Source organism: Dasypus novemcinctus, chromosome 27, assembly GCF_030445035.2.
Source record: "Dasypus novemcinctus isolate mDasNov1 chromosome 27, mDasNov1.1.hap2, whole genome shotgun sequence".
Taxonomy (NCBI): domain Eukaryota; kingdom Metazoa; phylum Chordata; class Mammalia; order Cingulata; family Dasypodidae; genus Dasypus; species Dasypus novemcinctus.
This window is the reverse complement of record NC_080699.1, coordinates 7,749,119-7,767,632: the sequence shown is the minus strand read 5'-3', so window position 1 is coordinate 7,767,632 and position 18,514 is coordinate 7,749,119. Positions and strand designations below refer to the sequence as shown.

At 40.5% G+C, this 18,514-nt stretch overlaps 1 protein-coding gene and 1 long non-coding RNA gene across 11 annotated transcripts in view; one reads left to right on the top strand and one right to left on the bottom strand.

The window, feature by feature from the left end:
- The window catches only part of LOC105745288 (uncharacterized), a 105,485-nt gene extending 88,679 nt beyond the window's left edge, over nt 1–16,806 (top strand). For 2 of the 3 annotated variants that reach the window (XR_001118041.4, XR_011647615.1), the window contains one exon: nt 11,807–12,014. This is a non-coding gene — a long non-coding RNA (uncharacterized lncRNA). Of the gene's footprint in view, nt 1–11,806; nt 12,015–16,672 lie in introns of those variants that run through there. The other variant, XR_009183781.2, reaches the window with a different exon arrangement.
- CEP126 (centrosomal protein 126) overlaps nt 1–18,514 on the bottom strand; it is a 129,983-nt gene that overhangs the window by 74,269 nt on the left and 37,200 nt on the right. For 7 of the 8 annotated variants that reach the window (XR_189220.4, XR_189219.4, XR_009183774.2 and 4 more), the window contains one exon: nt 1,093–1,238. Coding sequence is in view for 2 of the 8 variants with exons in the window: in XM_004484111.4 (XP_004484168.1) it covers nt 1,093–1,238 (146 nt within the window). In the remaining 6 variants the exon portion in view is untranslated. Of the gene's footprint in view, nt 1–1,092; nt 1,239–13,551; nt 16,676–18,514 lie in introns of those variants that run through there. The other variant, XR_009183775.1, reaches the window with a different exon arrangement.

Below are 18,514 nucleotides of genomic sequence, written 5' to 3'. Positions count from 1 at the left end.
ACAGCAGTTCAGTTTAAACCTCCCCCTCCTTTTCTTTTTTTTTTTCCTGTGAGACTTTTTTGACTCCAGTTTCTACTCCATTAGTGTGTCCCACCCCAGGGAGCCAGATGGAGTCAATACAGAAAGGTGGGTGACTTCAGAAAAGCCCGTTTTGCCTTTAGGTGTTCCCGTCGACTAAAACTGAATTGAGTGAGGGCAAAACAGTTCTTTCCAGCCTTTCTACCAGAGTCTACCGCACCAGCTCCCCTTCCCCAGGGGCCCTTTTGTTGGCAGCACTCCTCAGCAGCTTGTGTTCCTCCTGGGTCTCTGTGAAGCTAGGTCCCTCGACTGGATATGCGTGAAGTTCTAACTCACTGCCATGAGCCACTCTAGTCTATGTCTGTGGCAGGAGGGTCTCAGGCCATGCTGCCTGTGCAACTTCCGGGTTGCACAGAACTGAGTGAGGGGGAGGGGAACGGGAACTGACCAGTGGTCTGGGACAGAATTTTCCTACCTGATATCCTTCTGTTTCTTTGATTCAGTTTGTGGAGTCCTTCCCCAGTCTCTACCATCCTCCAGAGTTCTAAGCAAGTGGGATTTGTCCTTTTATTCACTAAATTTCTGGGGAGGCCTATTCAGGGGATGTCATATGTCACTGTGTTGATGATGTCACTCATATTTTAATTCTTAATCAGTTCCAGGTCTCAGACTGCTGGATTATATCACTTTATACGCTTTTTTATTTTGTTTTGCCAGACACTTACATGTTAAATTTGAATCAAATAATGACTAAAATGCCAGAATGTGTGAGACACTAATTTACTGAAAATAAATGCTAAATTTTCTTTTACTAAATCCATTTTAAAAAGACAAAACATTGCAAGCCAATATGAAATAGAATCAAGCTTGTCTTCTTTCAAAATTTGCTTATAACATTAAATAGTCTCCAAATTAAACCTAAAGCAAATTATTATTTCTCATTTGGTTAAAGACCTAATACTCAGAAGGCATTTCAGTTTGAATTCTAATTTGTTTACTAATTTATCATTTTATTGTCTTCTCATATCAGATGATAGCCTTTATTTTGATCTATTGTTTTAGAAACTAAGGCACCTGTTCTCCTGCGCTGTGAAAGTGGAATAAAGCCACGTTGAAATTTCTCGGTAACTTCTTCAAATTTCTGTTTTCTTTGTTGAAGTATTTGCTCTCTCATTTGGTGTTCTCTTTCTTCTTGTTCTTTATGTTTCTCTTCAAAGGCTCTACATTTTAAAATATAAAACACATAACAAAATTAGGAAGCAAACTTAAAAAAACACAATATAGGAAATAGTTTCAAAACAAAGCATTAATTAAACAATGCTTTTATATAATGGTATTTTCAAATTCTCAAATTTTACTTACTTAGAAACAATAAATTTTGTTTACAAAAAGGCCCTTGGCTAAAAATAGAAATGTAACAAGTGGTCATTTCAGAACTTTATCTAGGTCTTTTATGCAAATAATGTTGGGCTCTGTAATAGACTCCTTTTATTTTTCGGCAGGCCTGCATACCCACCTTCCTTCTGCTGTGCAGATAAGAGAAGGTACACTCTTTTCTATAATAATGTGAAAAATTAATCTATTGGTGAAATAGAAGCATCCCTGATTTGAGGAAAATACCATATATCTTTCTTTTTCTTTTAGGCTTGATGTGTAAAACTTAGATTTGGTGAACTATACTTCTGGGGATGCAGCTATAGATCTTCAAGTGGTCCAACTTGAAGGAAAAAGAATGTAGTAGGGATGCCACAGGAAGGTGGGGAATTTTTTTAACCTCCCAAAATAATCTCCTTCAAGAATCGTCCTAGGTTTTTGGTATCGAGGATGTTTTTTCAATCTTACACAATGTGCAGTGCAATGTAGCATTTTTTTTTCCCTTTAAAATTATTTACTTATTTTAAATATAGTTTTAATTTTTTTTTAAAGATACAAAGATTATATAAATGCTACATAAAAAATATAGGGGATTCCCATATGCCCCGCTCCCAACTCCTCCCACATTTTCCCACATTAATGATATCCTTAATTAGTGTGGTACATTTGTTACAATTGGTGAACACATTTTGGAGCATTGCCACTAAGCATGGATTATAGTTTACACTCTCTCCTGCACAATTTCGTAAGTTATGACAAGACATATAATGGCTTGTGTCTATCATTGCAATGTCATTCAGGACAATTCCCAAGTCCTGAAAATGTCCCCATATTACACTAATTGCTTGAGACACAGCCACTTACCCAATTTTTTTTTTTAAGTTAAAATAAGTAAAAAGTTAAAGTTTGTGAAAGGAACGCAAAAGTCAGCAGATGATACAGAGGCTAGACACGTAGATATATCTTAAAAAGTTCAATAACCCATAAATGCATAAAATGTATGTATTGTTATGTATAATATTACCAATACAGTATAAGTATGTATTTTACTATCTATTAACATAAATGTATAGCAACACAATTTTTTTTCTTAAAATTAAATCTGTAGTAAAAGAACTGCAGTTCTATACACTGGTTTGGGGATGCCAAGCTTGCTTATGGAAATCTCACGTGACACCTCAAGGTGATCTTGCAGCGATCTCTGCATCTAGAATTTCCTGTATCTTGTGTTGTTTGAACACCATAAACTCTATTAAAATCATGGATTGGAGGACTCTCACTTCATGATTTGAAAGCATGTTATTTAGCTACAGTGGCATAAAGATAGACAAATTGACCAATGCAACCAAAATGACCCTCATATCTACTGTAAAGTGATTATTTTTTTATTCTCCCCCCTCTCCCATGGCTTGCTTGTTGTTTGCTCTCTGTGTCCATTTGCTGCGTGCTCTTCTGTGTTTTTACTTGTCTCCCTCTTTTTGTTGCGTCACCTTGCTGAGTCGGCTCTCCCTCACGTTTGTGGGCTGGGCAGCTCTCCGCAGCGGGCTGGTGAGCAAGCTGCCTTCACAAGGAGGCCCCGGGACGTGAACCCAGGGCCTCCCATATGGTAGATGGGAGCCCAACTGATTGAGCCACAGCTGCTTCCCTCAAGTGATTTTTATTTATTTTTATTTTTAAAGATTTATTTATTTATTTTATTTTTCTCCCTTTCTCCCCTACCCTTGCCCCAGTTGTCTGTTCTGTGTCCATTTGCTGCATGTTCTTTCTTGTCCGCTTCTGTTGTTGTCAGCAGCACAGGCATCTGTGTTTCTTTTTGTTGCGTCATCTTGCTGCGTCAGCTCTTTGTGTGCGGCACCGTTCCTGGGCAGGCTGAACTTTCTTTCGCACTGGGCGGCTCTCCTTACGAGGTGTACTCCTTGCGCATGGGGCTGCCCTACACGGGGGACACCCCTGCGTGGCACGGCACTCCTTGCGCGCATCAGCACTGTGCATGGGCCAGCTGCACACGGGTCAAGGAGGCCCGGGGGTTTGAACCACTGACCTCCCATGTGGTAGACGGACGCCCTAACCACTGGGCCAAGTCCTCTTCCCACAAGTGATTTTTGATAAGGCCTAGCTCACCCAGCAGGGCCAGAAGAACCTAGTCAACAGACGGTGCTGGGAGAATTGGATAGCCATATCCAAAAGAAAGAGGACCCCTACCTCCCACCTCATACAAACGTTAACTCAAAATGGATCAAGGACCTAAATATAAAAGCTAGAACCATAAAACTTCTAGAAGAAAATGTAGGGAAACATCTTTAAGATCTTATGGCAGGCAGTAGTTTCTTAAATCTTATACCTAAAACACGAGCAATGAAAGAAAAAATAGATAAATGGGACCTCCTTAAAATTTAACACTTTTGTTCTTCAAAAGACTTTGTCAAGAAAGTAAAAAGGCAGCCTACTCAATGAGAGAAAATACTTGGAAACCACATATTTAATAAGGGTAGGCTATCCATGTTATATAAAAAGATTATACAACACAAGAATAAAAAGACAAGCAACCCAATTTAAAAATGGGCAAAAGACTTGAATAGAATTTCTTGAAAGAGGAAATAAAAATGGCCAAAAGCACATGAAAAAGTGTCAACATTAATAGCTGTTATGGAAATGCAGATCAAAAGTACAATGAGACTAGCCATTATTTTGAAAAAAAATGTTGAAAAGGATGTGGAGAAACAGGAACACTCCCTCACTGCTGGTGGGAATGTAGAATGGTGCAGCCTCTGTGGAAGACAGTTTGGTAGTAACCCAAGAGGCTGAATATAGAACTGCGATATAATCCAGCAATCCCATTACTAGAAAGAACTGAAACCAAGGGCACGAACTGCCATTTGCACAATGATGTTCATATGGCATATTCACAATTGCTAAAATATGGAAATAGCCCAAGTGTCCATCAACTGGTAAATGGATAAACAAAATGTGGTATATACACACAATAGAAAACTATTCAGATGTAAGAAGAAATGAAGTCAGGATGCATATGACAACATGGATGAACCTAGAAGATACTATGCTGCCAGACACAAAAGGAAAAATAATGTATGATCTCACTAATATGAATTAAATATAGTGAGTAAATTCATGGAGGTAAACTCTAGAGTACAGGTTACTAGGAAATAGAAGGCGGGCTGAGAACGGGAGATGATGCTTAATGCATGTAGCATTATTAATAAGGTTAATCCTAAAAGTGTGGAAATGAATACAGTTGAGAGCAATACATTATAGTAAGTATAACATACTGCTGATTTATAAATGTGATTGTGGCTGAAAGGGGCCGTCTGTAGAAGTAAATGTCAATTGAAAGGAAAGTAGAGAATAATCCAGAGAATGTGTAACATAGTGACTTTGGTGGTGGATAAAGATAATATAAGAAGGTTCTAGCTTTTATGGTGATGCATGGAAAAATTACAACTAATGTAACTTATGGACGATAGTTAACAGTAGTGTTGTAATATTTTGCAGCAATGGCAAGAAGATATTTTTTCAATCCTAAGGGACAACAATAGTGGGTATAAAGGGGTATGGGATTTTCCCTGTCAGAGTAATTAAAAAGTTCTAAAATTGAGGTGATAACAGGACAACACTGTTATGGAGAGCCCAACTGAATCTCCACTCTAGATTGTACAAAGCATGGACTGTATAAACAGGGAATCCAGTGGTGGAAGTTGGACTGTGGTTAACAGGACACTATGAGAACATTTTCTCCTAAACGATAACAAATGTATAATACTAGTATAGGGTGTTAATAATGGGCTCGGTTATGGGAAAAATGCACCAAATGTAGGATATGGGTTATAGTTGTTGGTGGTATTTTGACAATGCTTTTTCATAGTTTGTACAAATGTTTCACAACAATGCAAGGTGTTGGTGGTGGGAGATGTATGGGGACCTTGTATGGTGATATGTGTGTTTTGTAAATTCACAAATTTTACTGTACATTTATTGTTTATGTATGCTCCTATATGAACGATGTCCTACAATAAAATTTTATTTTAAAAAATCATGTCTTAAGTGTAGTGTTCCTAGTGGTTTAGAAAGTGCTCCCAAGAAACAAAGGAAAATGATGAACTGAAAGGAAAAAGTAGAATTGTTAGATATGCTTCATTCTAGCAAAAGGGCTGCTGTGGTAGGCTGCCACTGAGGTGTTAATGAGTTGATCATAAGGCATATCAAGAAAAAAACCAGAAGGAAATATGCAAGGCCTTGCTACACCATAGAAAAGCATTTGCAGAATCCATGATATGTAGGAAGTGCAACATTCTTTTAGGTGCAGGATTGTTATAAAAAAAGGCATTGCAGTTGACACTGGCATCGTATGAGAATAGGCTAAGTCCTTACATGATTCCCTAAAGAAGAATGAAGGTGATGGGTCTATCCCTGTGGATTTTCAGGCCAGCAAAGGTTGGTTTGAAAATTTTTAAGAAAAGTTTAGCCTATACAAAAAATTTTACGTGGGATTTTCCAGTTCATGGGGTTGCTGCACTCCTAACCCCTGTGATGTGGAAGCTATAACCATATAATTCAGTGCTGCTAGTTGCATTCACAATGTTGTACTACCACCACCAACTATTATCAAAACTTTACAATCAGGGAAGCGGACTTAGCCCAGTGGTTAGGGCATCCGTCTACCACATGGGAGGTCTGTGGTTCAAACCCTGGGCCTCCTTGACCCGTGTGCAGCTGGCCCATGTGCAGTGCTGATGCGCACAAGGAGTGCCATGCCATGCAGGGGTGTCCCCCGCGTAGGGAAGCCCCATGCACAAGAAGTGGGCCTCATAAGGAGAGCCACCCAGTGCGAAAGAAAGTGCAGCCTGCCCAGGAATGGTGCCGCACACACAGAGAGCTGACACACAAAATGACTCAACAAAGAGAAACACAGATTCCCGTGCCGCTGACTACAACAGAAGCGGACAAAGAAGAACACGCAGGAAACAGACACAGAGTGCAGACAACGGGGGGTTGGGGGGGAAGGGGAGAGAAATAAATAAAAAGTAAATCTTAAAAAAAAAAACTTTACAGTCAATGTAAATAGAAATTCTGAACAATTTAAGCATTAATTCACATTTCCTACTCTGAACTCAACCTCTAGTAACCTATATTCTACTTAATAATTTTTTCACTTTTCTTTGTTATTTACAAAAATCTTATTACATGCATTTATTATATATGCTTTTCTGGACAAGATGATTTTGGGGACATATTGAATATTTGGCTTTTTTTTTTTTCTTTAGGCGTCACTGGGAACCGAATCTGGGCCCTCCCGTGTGGAAGGCAGGAGCTTAACTGTTTGAGTCACATCCACTTCTGCTCATTTGTTTTTGGTGTTTTTTTTTTGCCACCATAAACCTTTTATTTAGTGAGAAGATATTTTTTTCAACATGTTACAAGGGTTTCATGAAATCATTTCATAAAATTATTTTATGTATTATATAAATAACCTGTTTTTAAAATCAGAATGTTTATTATTATTATTATTTTTTTAAAGATTTATTTTTATTTATCCCCCCCCCCGCACCCCGGTTTTCTGTTCTCTGTGTCCATTTGCTTTGTTGTTCTTTGTCAGCTTCTGTTGTTGTCTGCGGCACAGGAATCTGTGTTTCTTTCTGTTGTGTCATCTTTCTCCATGTGTGCGGCACCATTCCTGGGCAGGCTGCACTTTCGTTTGCGCTGGGTGGCTCTCCCTACGGGGCGCACTCCTTGCGCGTGGGGCTCCCCTACGCGGGGGACACCCCTGTGTAGCAGGGCACTCCTTGCGCACATCAGCACTGCGCATGGGCCAGCTCCACATGGGTTAAGGAGGCCCGGGGTTTGAACCACGGACCTCCCATGTGGTAAACGGATGCCCTAGCCACTGCACCAAGTCCGCTTCCCTATTATTATTTTTAAAGACATATACATCACACAAAATGTTACATTAAAAAAATGTAAGAGGTTCCCATATACCCCACTCCCAACAGCCCCCACTGCTCCCACATCAATGACTTCTTTCATTAGTGTGGTACATTCATTGAATTTGATGAGTACATTTTGGAGCATTGCTACACGGCGTGGATTATAATTTATGTTGTAGTTTACTCTCTCCCCCAGTCCATTCAGTGGGTTATGGCAGATCTATAATGTCCTGCATCTAACCCTGCAATATCATTCAGAACAACTCCAATTCCCAAAAATGCCCCCATATCACACCTCTTTTTCTCTCTCCCTGCCTTCAGGAACTCCCGTGGCCAGTCTCCACATCAATAATATAATTTCTCCCATTGCTAGTCACAATAATCCTATAGTAGAATACCAGTAAATCCACTCTAATCCATATTTTATTTCTCCATCCTGAGGACGCTGGGATGGCGATGTCCACTCCACCTCTAAATTGAGAGGGGACTTAGATACCACATGGCTGATGGATGGAATTCTCCAGCTTGCAGCTGTAGACTCTCAGTTCCCTGGTGTGATGGCTGACCATCCTTACTTCCCTGTTAGCTGACCTGGGTTAAGTCCAACAAACTGGAGAATAGGTGCTGCAACTCTGCTGAGGCTCAGGGCCCAGCTGGCACAGAGATTCAAGTCTCCTGAGCATGCACTAACCCCAGCACAAACCACAGGTTCAGTAAAAGTGACAGAAGAGGCATGTGTAGAGAGGTCACATCTGAGGCCAACTCCATCACACTCAGGAGCACACATTCCAAAGTAGGGCCCACTGACAAGGCACTAAACTCCAGAGCCAGTTGTCATGACTGCAGGACCTGGGTGTCTCCATAGCCCTTGGTAGCACTCCTACCTGGGGTTGCATCTACTTTGGCTGTCTCTGAGATCCTGCTGAGATGTGTGTAAGCGTGACCCCTCTGATGACCTCTTGACTCATTTTGAAGTCTCTTAGCCATATAAACTCATTTATCTTTACCATTTCTCCCTTTTATTCAAGGTCTATTTCTAGTTGCATCACCAGCTGGTGCTTGGTAGTAATCCCTCGGTGCCAGGGAGACTCATCTCCAGGAGTCATGTCCCACACTGTGGGGCAGGTAATGCATTTACATGCTGAGTTTGGCTTAGAGAGTGGCCACATTTGAGCAACATGGAAGTTCTCAGGAGGTACCTCTTAGATATCCTGCAGCTCTAAGCCTAGTGAAATTTCAAGCACACAGGCTCATAAGCATAGTATCAGTATCAAGGGCCCATCATTGGACCATCCTTCTTCACTGGTCTTTGCCCTTGTACTTGGGGGATTGTTGATGTTCCATTGGGGTGTGTGAGAGTTTCCCAGAATGGGAACTCAGCAGTCCCTCGGTTGTCATTTGAAACTCTAACCCTTGTCAATACCCAAGGAACATACGAACATATCTATATATACCATATGCATGTCCTGAGAACCCCCTCTCACCCATGCATCCCCCATCAATGACACCCCACGTCAGTGCTCCTCCCCTGCCATAGTTAAACCCCTCTGTGATCCGAAACTTCCTCAAAAATGAAGTCTAATATATTGCCAAATTCAATTAATAGGAAAATGAAATTGTAATAGTAGGTTTAAAGATTAGAATTCCAAAAATAAATATTGGATTATGTTTGTAATCTGGTCTGTACCTGGGCGTGATTAAGTTATAATTAGGGCATTGAGTCCCCACCCCTTGGTGAGTGGGGACTCACAGATAAAAGGCATGGCAAATTACAGAGTTGAGGGTTAATGTTGGAGTTTTGATGTTAGAGTTTGATGCTGAAGCCTTAAGCTGGCACCCTGGGAAGCCACATATGCTCCCAATCCTAGCCACCCTCAAGCCTGCAAACTGAATCTAGGACCTCCCATGTGGGAGGCAGGCACTCAACTGCTGGAGCCACATCTGTTTCTGCTCTTTTGTTTGCTTGTTGTTTTGCTCACTGTTTGCTTCTTGTTTGTATTCTTCAGGAGCCACCAGAAACCAAACACAGGACCTCCCATGTAGGAAGTGGGCACTCAACTTCTTGAACCACATCTGCTCCCATATTTAGTGTTTTGATATTAAAATCATGTATTCTCATTTAACAGCACTATTCCATGCATAATTCATTTCAGAGTGTTAGTGAACTGTAACTACCAACTGAGGCAACTGTTAGCTTATATATCACAGTTGATGATAACTGTAATTGCACAGACTTACATTTACTAAAAAAAAATTTTTTTTTCAAACAGAGATGCCTGTTCTCTGGAGGAGTTGTTTTTTTTTCTATTTCTCTTCTAAATACTAGCTTCTTCATTGGTTATAAGAACAGTTTACATTTATCTGGTTAGGTTAGAAAGAAAACTTAGTCATCTGGTAAATATTATTGATTTATTTTAGTGATGTTTCAGTGATCCTTATATATTTATTTCCTGGGCAAATGCTTTGAAGATCTCTCCTTTAATCTGGCTGAAATGGAGCTAGCTCTAGTAAAAACTGTATATCTGAATGGTAGATTTTTGTTATCTACAAGTTTAGCATTCCTAGATTTATTTATTTGAAAGGGGCCCTGTAATGTTCCATGATTTCATTAGAATTTGCAGTTTTGCAGAGGCACAAATTTGGAACTCTGTAATATTGTTAGGCTGAGGTTATTTTGTGAATGATACTTTTAAGAAAACCTGTATTCATTTCAGAATATCTATAAAGTTTTCAAATACGGGTATTTCTCATGAAGTTTTTGCATTTTTACATTTTATGGCAATGATTATATAAAATGACAGATCAACTTGAGAGTTCATAAAAGTCTTAAGACATAGTCCTCAAAAATGTCCTAGTTCCTTGTATAGTTGAAATCTAGAAAACATACATTTTGTTCATTTATTTATTTAAAGATTAAAAAAAATTTTCTCTCCCCTCACCCTGCCCCCAGTTGTCTGCTCTCTGTGTCCATTTGCTGTGTTTCTGTGTCTGCTTGTACTCTTGTCAGCAGCATCGGGAATCTGTGTCTCTTTTTTGTTGTGTCATCCTGCTGCGACAGCTCTCCGTGTGTGCGGTGCCGCTCCTGGGCAGGCTGCACTTTTTTTCACATGGGCGGCTTTCCTTCCAGGGTGCATTCCTTGCATGTGGGGCTCCCCTATGTGGGGGATACCCCTCTGTGGCATGGCACTCTTTGCACGCATCAGCACTGCGCATGAGCCAGCTCACCACACGGGTCCGGAGCCAAATCCACTTCCCTATACATTTTAAACACTCGTTTTATAGGTTTTATAGGTTAACAGAAATTAGGTTGGGGAAAGCAGATGTGGCTCAAGCGATTGGGCTCCCATCTACCATATGGGAAGTCCAGGGTTTGATTCCCGGGGTCTCCTGGTGAAGGCAAGCTGGCCTGTACAGTGCTGGCTCATGTGATGTGCTGAGCAGAGAGGTGGTGCAGCAAGATGACATGATGAGGAGAGACAATAAAGAGATGCAGCGGACCAGGTTGCTGAGGTGGCGCAAGAGACTGAGCACCTCTCTCCCATTCCAGAAGGTCCCAGGATTGGTTCCCGGTGCTGCCTAAAGAGAAGACAAGGAGACAAAGAAGAACGCCCAGGAAATGGACACAGAGAGAAGACAACTGGGGGGTGGGAGAGGAAATAAATAAATAAATCTTAAAAAAAAAAAAAAGCAGCACATATGAAAAAAAATTAGGTTGGAATTTTCAAGTTCTGATTGGGAGAATCAAATAAATTTTAAGACCCTTCTGGTTTTCATTTTCAAACTGGAATCCTTATTAATCACATCCTGTTACTTCACTCCCCAGTCACTATTTCATTTCACTCTACTTCTTTCTCTCAAAATAATTCCGTATTTTAAAGTGATATAGTTTTAAACTTTATTTGCCATTTAATTACCTTTTTTCTAACAAAAACACAACTCAACATTAAAAAAATACAAATTTATGTAATATAGTATGTAGTAGAGGAAGTGAAATGTAATGTTCTCAGTTTTGTGCCATATTTGCATTCTTTTCACCATGCATTCTTTACTTTTCATCATTTGTAAGCAAAACTATACCTGTGCAGGAAGAAATAAAATCTCTGACACGAAGAAGAAAAATCACACGTAATAAAATTTAGTCCAAGCAGTTAAGAATGCCTTTTTAAATGCTGGAGATGGGAAAGAAATCAGATATCCAAATATGTAATTTCCCTCCTTTAGGTATAAAGTCATTATTAGAAATGGGTTTCATAGATGTGTATTTTTTTTCTTCACAGTATTCTAGTTTCCAGCATATATTCAACACAAATTTGTTTCTCCTCCTAGCTGTAATACCCTCTTTACAGAAATGTTCTCTATAAATTAATTTTTTTCATGTTAATAATGTATATTAAATTGACTTGAAATGTTTTCCGGTTGTTTTGATAGATATCACCATGCATCCTTTTGTTAATTTTTTTTTCTTCTATATGTAGGGTAAGGGACTGCTCTTCTGAAGAACCTTTCTATTTAGTGACCAAGATGTGAAGCTGATCTATGAAAATACTCAAAATATATCCTAATTGTTCATGGCATCTTTTGTATTGTAAGTTGCATTTTAACAGCACCTGTTCCCAATCAACGTATTTGGAAATGTAATAAATATGCCTCCTATTAAAAAACAAATAAACTATATATCTGAGAGTTGGCTTGAGAAATCATGACTTACCTGGATGTTTAAGAGAACCTGTTAAATAGTGGTCACCTGAACTCTCTGGTAATTCAAGTATTAAAGTTTTTCAGTGATATCTGTTCATATGTAAGTCATCAAATAATACATTTGACATTTCTGTGGTATAGAAGAAACTTAAAACAAGCAAAAAACATACTTATATTGTATTAATTGCAACAGGCAAAATGAATTAACAACCATATTATTGCCATTGTAAGATAGAAAATTCTGAAAGATACTAGTGAGGAAAGAATAATCAAAATTTTATTACGCTATCTCTATTATTATTATAAAATAAGAAATATGTAATGGTATTTTATAGTGTGAACGCTTAAAGGAAACATAAATATAGAGGAGAGAAAAATAAAAGATATGAGTAAAAGAGATTTAAATGGAAAATCTGGAACTGAAAAGTACATTATCTGAAATGAAAAATTGATTAGTAGGCTTAATAACATATTGGAAATACCAGAAGAAAGGGTGAGTAAACTAGAGGACAGATTAATAGAAATTATTAAATCTGAACAAAAAAGTGATCTGTGGAAGAATAAGTTGTCTAACGTATGTGTAAAGAGAGAGAAAGAATCGGGCAGAAAACATTTGAAGAACTATAGACTTAAAATGTCCCAAATTTGATGAAAAAATAGTAAATTACAGATTTAAGAAGCTCAGCAAGCCCAATCATAATACATACTAAGAAAACAGACCTAGGCTTATTTTAGTAAAACTGCTAAAAATAAAGATAAAACTAAAATCCTGAAAACAGGCATAGAAAAAAGCCACATTACAAACAATATGAATGCATGGCTTACTTCTCATGAGAAACAATGGAGGTCAGAAGACAATAGAAAGGATTTTTCTTTTTTACTTTGTAAATAATTTATTACAAGCATAACCATGGAACTCTTGTTCCACTGAAAAGTGGATCACTGCTTTTTGAGGAGGAGGAATGAATTATTTAATTCTGACTGGCTCCAAGTCACTCCATATCTGCAGGAAAAAGCTCTGCCGCCCGCCGTGGAGGCTGGAGGGCTGGGCGGCCGCTCCGCAGCGGAGCCCACCCGGGCCAGACCCACCCTCAGGCGCAGGCGGGTCTGGCGGGAAGGGCGAGGAAAGCCGCCCACCACCGCGAGCTGCCCTCCTGGCCCCTCGGGCTGTCGGCACCCCGCCCCCTGCCCGGCTCTGTGCAGCCCGGGGGGCTGGCTCCTGGGGGCTTGGTCAGCAGGTGCACAGAGGGCATGTGGACGTCGAGGCCGCGCTGGTCGCAGGTCAGGGCCTGGGCTTCCCGAGCCCGCGGTGGACGAGAAGCCCCCGCTGCTGAAGGCCTGTCGTCCCAGGCGAACCCCCTCCCCCGGTGGGGACAGCTCGGGCAGCGCCGGCCCCCGCCCGCGGGCCTGGACGCCTCTCCCCCGCCCCGCCCGGGAACGGCATGCGGCGGCGCCTCCTCTCGCCCGGGCGGCTTGTTCCCGCCAGGCTGGCCCCGGGGGTCTGGGAGCTTTCGGTTCTTACACTTCTCGGCGTCTCTCTGTCCAGGCTGAGGGTCACAGGGCGTCAGGTGACTGGGCGTCCACTTCAGGTCAGGAAGGCCCCCGAGGCGCCGGTTCCGAGCAGCGCCGGCCCGCCCGTCGCGCTCGCCCGCCCGGCGTCTCCTCTGGGGACACACCGCCCCCTTCAGGGGGCGGCCTGTGCGGGGTCCCGGGTCCTGGGTCCTGGGCCGGGCCTGGGGGCGGCCCGGGCGGGGCCTCCTCTCCGCCAGCTCCGCAGCCCCGCGGGCACCCGCTGACCCTGGCGGGAGGGCTCCGCCACCGCGGCGCCGGGCTGCCCGGTTGTCGGTTGTCGGTTCCTGCGGACACGACCCGGGGGTGAACCCAGAGCGGACTCGCCACGCCCTCCCAGGGACGGAGCCGCGGGCGCTCGGCTTGGTGGCTGCAGCTCCAGCAGGCTCGGGCCTGCTCGGCTCGGCCGAGAATGGCATTTTGTTCTACTAAAAGAATACCTGCGTATCAGAATTCTAAACCCAGTGCAAATATCCTTTAAGAATGAAGGCAAAATAAAGTTATCTTCAGATAAAAACTGAGAAAATTTGTTCCCAGTAGTCCTGGGCTATAAGCAATACCAAAAGAGGTTCATTATGCTAAAGGGAAATAACTCCAGATGGAACTGTGGGTCCACGCAAAAAACGAAGAACCCTAGAAATGAAAAATATGTGGGTAAAAAAAGGACATGTTACATCCCCTTCTCTTACTTTTTAAAGAGACAACTGTGGGTTTAATGCAAAAATTATAACATTGTATATTGGGGATTATAACATGCGGATGTAAAATACACCATGATAATTGCATAAAGGAGGCAGGGGGAGGGTTAACCAAAATTATACTGTTGGAAGAGCTTTATATTTTATGTGAAATTGTACCATTATTAACCCTAAGTAGTTAAAGGTGAATATTGTATTCCCTAGAACAACCACTATAAAGTAAAATTGAAAAAAAATTGACTAACTCAAAGGAAAGTTGGAAATGAGGAAAAGATGAGCAACAAACAAGATGGAATGAACAGAAAAAAACAAATAGTTAAAATGCTACATCTAAATAAAACCATTCTAGTAATTATTAAATGTAAAGGGACTAAACATGAGATTTGAAAAGCAAAGCCTTGCTTTGGGGAGATGAATTGTCTGTGAGTATCTCATGTTTTCACAGAGGCAATCTTTTGAGCAAAGGCTTTTCTGACCAAGAATGTTTGTATACGAGGGATTGGTGGAAGGGTGATGTATGGGAGCCCTATACGACGTTATGCATGTTTGTTTTGTAAGTTCACAACTTTTATTCTATACTTAATGTTTATGTATGTTCATGTATGAACAGTATATTTCAATATACCATTTTTAAATGAAAAAAATTTTCATTTTAAATGAAAAAAAATATTTGTTTAAGGATACGTTTGAAGATATTGAAGCTTAGAGAAGACTTCTTGTTGGAGACAGTCTAGGGTAGTGAAGATAGAGATCTCTTTTCCCTCTTCAGAGAATATTTGCTTACCTTCCAGAGAAAAAGAAAAGATGTTTCTCTCACTTTCTTTCCCTGAGGAGGATAGGATGGGCAGAAGTACACTGTACAAAATCAGTGTTTCCAAAACTTGGGGTTCCTATCTGTAATGAAACCCACTGCATGTGCAGGTATACCTGACATACACAACTGCCTTTTGGGGACTGGGGGTTGAGGAACTGACACAAGATATTGCTTTGGCTGCTGCTTTTACCATGCATAACAGTCTTTGCCACTGGCTGAGGGGATCTTGTATTTTCTTTCATGTGTAATAGTCTTTGTCACTGGCTGAGGGCTCTTGTATTTTCTTCCAGTCTTCTATAATATATATGGAATTGTGATAGGCTAAATTGTTGGCTTGCAAGTAGGGTAAAATCTGACCCTTTGCTCTTTTTGACTTGGCACTTTTTAGATTGGACATAAAGCAACATCCACCTATAGGATGTCTACAAGAGGAGAGCTACAAATACAGATTGGTTGAAAGAAAAATGATGAAAAAAACTAAAATGAAAAACATATTAGACTACACTAGTATCAGAAAAAAACAGACTTTAAGACAAGAAGAATTACTGGAAATGAAAAACAATGCTTCTTAATGACAAATGGGCAAATTAATTATTAGGAAGCCATAAAAATCATATATATGTATGCACCTACTAACAGATATTCAGAATATCTGTAGCTAAAATGGACAGAACTATAAGGAAGAAACTGACAAAACTACAGAGTTGTAGATTGTAACATCCCTCTCATAATAATTGATAGAACAACCAGATGAAAAAATCAGGAAGAATACTATCAAGTACCTTGACCTAAATGATACTTATAGAATAACAATTTTTATACCCAACAATTGTGATAAACATTCTTTTCAAGTACTACATAAGACATCTTATGCTGGACCATAAATGTCAATGAATTTCATAAGATTTAAATCTTACAGAGTATGCTTTCTTACCAAAATGGAATTAAATAAAAATATCAATGAAGGAAAAGTGTGCGCTGATCATTTTAGTACCAGGCTGCAGTGAATGGCCTTCATACAAAACCTCTTTTACTTTATTCATGTTTAAAACATAAGGTTTTAGACTCATCTGAGACATGGTGTGAGACAAGACAGGCCTCTGAGCTGTGCTGTGGGGCAGGCCCAGCTGACGTGTATCAAGTACCAGTGGAGGGGCATCAGGGCATTGATTTCTGTAGTTTCTGTTAAACTTGGATTGAGACCCTGAAAAAAAAATTGTTCTTCTTTTTAAAGATATTTTTGGCCATTCGGGGTACCTGACTTTTCCAAATAAATTTGATTATCGGCTTTTCCATTTCTGCAAAATAGGTTGTTAGAATTTTAATTGGGATTGTATTGAACCTGAAAATCAGTTTGGGTGGAATTGACATCTTAATGATATTTAGTTTCTCAATCCATGAACACAGAATATCCTTCCATTTATCTAGGTCTTTCTCTGGGTTAGCGATGTTTTGGAGTTTTCTGAATAGAGGTCCTTTATGTCCTTGGTTTAGTTTATTCCTAAATATTTGATTCTTTTGTTGCTATTGCAAATGGAGTTTTTTTCTGACTTCCTCCTCAGGTTGCTCATTGTCCATCTACCACATGGGAGGTCTGCAGTTCAAACCCCAGGCCTCCTTGACCAGTGTGGAGCTGGCCCACGCGCAGTGCTGATGTGCGCAAGGAGTGCCATGCCACGCAGGGGTGTCCCCGGCATAGGGGAAGCCCCACGCGTAAGGAGTGCACCCGGTAAGGAGAGCCGCCCAATGCGAAAGAAAGTGCAGCCTGCCCAGGAATGGCGCTGCACACATGGAGAGCTGACACAACAAGATGATGCAACAAAAAGAAACACAGATTCTCATGCCGCTGACAACAACAGAAGTGGACAAAGAAGAAGATGCAGCAAATAGACAGAGAGAACAGACAACCGGGTGGGGGGGTAGGGGGAAGGGGAGAGAAATAAATAAATAAATAAATCTTTTTTAAAAATGCTACTGATTTTTGCATATTGTTCTTGAATCTTGCCACTTTGCTGAACTATTCTATTAGCTCTAGTAGTTTTGTTATGGATTTGGGAGGGTTTTTAGGTAGAGAATCATATCATCAGCCAATAGTGAAAGTTTCACTTCTTCTTTTTCTATTTGGGTGCTGTTGATTTCTTTTTCTTGCCTAATTGCTCGGGTTAGAACTTCTAGCACAATTTTGAATAACAGTGGTGACAGTGGGCATTCTTGTTCCCTATCTCAGTGGGAAAGCTTTCAGTCTTTCACCATTGAGTTGAGTACATTGTTAGCTGTGGGTTGTTCATATAATGCACTTTAAATATTGAGAAAGTTTCCTTCTATTCCTATCTTTTGGAGAAATTTTATCAATAAAGGATAAAATGTCAAATGCCATTTCTATGACAATCAAGATGATCTTGTGATTTTTCTCCGTCGATTTATTAATGTGGTATATTACACTGATTGATTTTCTTGTGTTGAACCACCCACCCTTGCATATCTGGGATAAAACCCATTTGATCATGGTGTATAGTTCTTTTAATATGCTTTTGGATTTTGTTAGCATTTTTTTTTATCCCCCCCACCCCCAGTTCCCCCCATTCCCCACCACTGTCTGCTCTCTGTGTCCATTCACTGTGTGTTCTTCTGTCTGCTTGTATTCTCTCGTTATGCAGCTCTGGGAACTGATCCTGGGAGCTTCCAGAGTGGGAGAGAGGTGATTACTCTTTTGTGCAACCTCAACTCCCTGTTCTGCTATGTCTTATTTTCTCTCCTCTGTGTCTCTTGTTGCGTCATCTTGCTGCACCAGGTCTCTGTGTTGGATGGCACTCCTGCATGGGGTGGCTTTCCCACACTGGGCAGCATTCTGTGTGGGCCAACTTGCCCTCACCAGGAGGCCCTGGGCATTGAACCCTGGATCTCCTATATGGTAGATGGGAGCCCAACTGCTTGAGCCACATCTGTTTCCTTGGTTAGTAAGCATTTTGTTGAACTCTATATTCATTAGAGATAATTTTGTAATTTTCTTTTCTTGTAATACCTTTATCTGGCTTTGGTATTAAGGTGATGTTGGCTTTATAGAATAAGTTTGGTAGCATTCCCTATTGTCAATTTTTTGGAAGAATTTAAACAAGATTGGTATTAGATCTTCTTTGAATGACTGGTAGCATTCACCTGTGAAGCCATCTGGTCTTAGGCTTTTCGTTTTGGGAGGTTTTGATGAGTCTTTCAATCTCTTTACTTGTGAAGGGTCAGTGTGAGTTGTTCATATGTTTCTATGAATTTGTCCATTTCATTTGTGTTGTCTAGTTTGTTGGTATATAGCTGTTCATGGTATACTCTTATGATTTCTTTTATTTCTGCAGGGTTGGGTAGTAATGTTTATGCCCTCACTTCTGATCTTATTATTTGCATCATTTTGG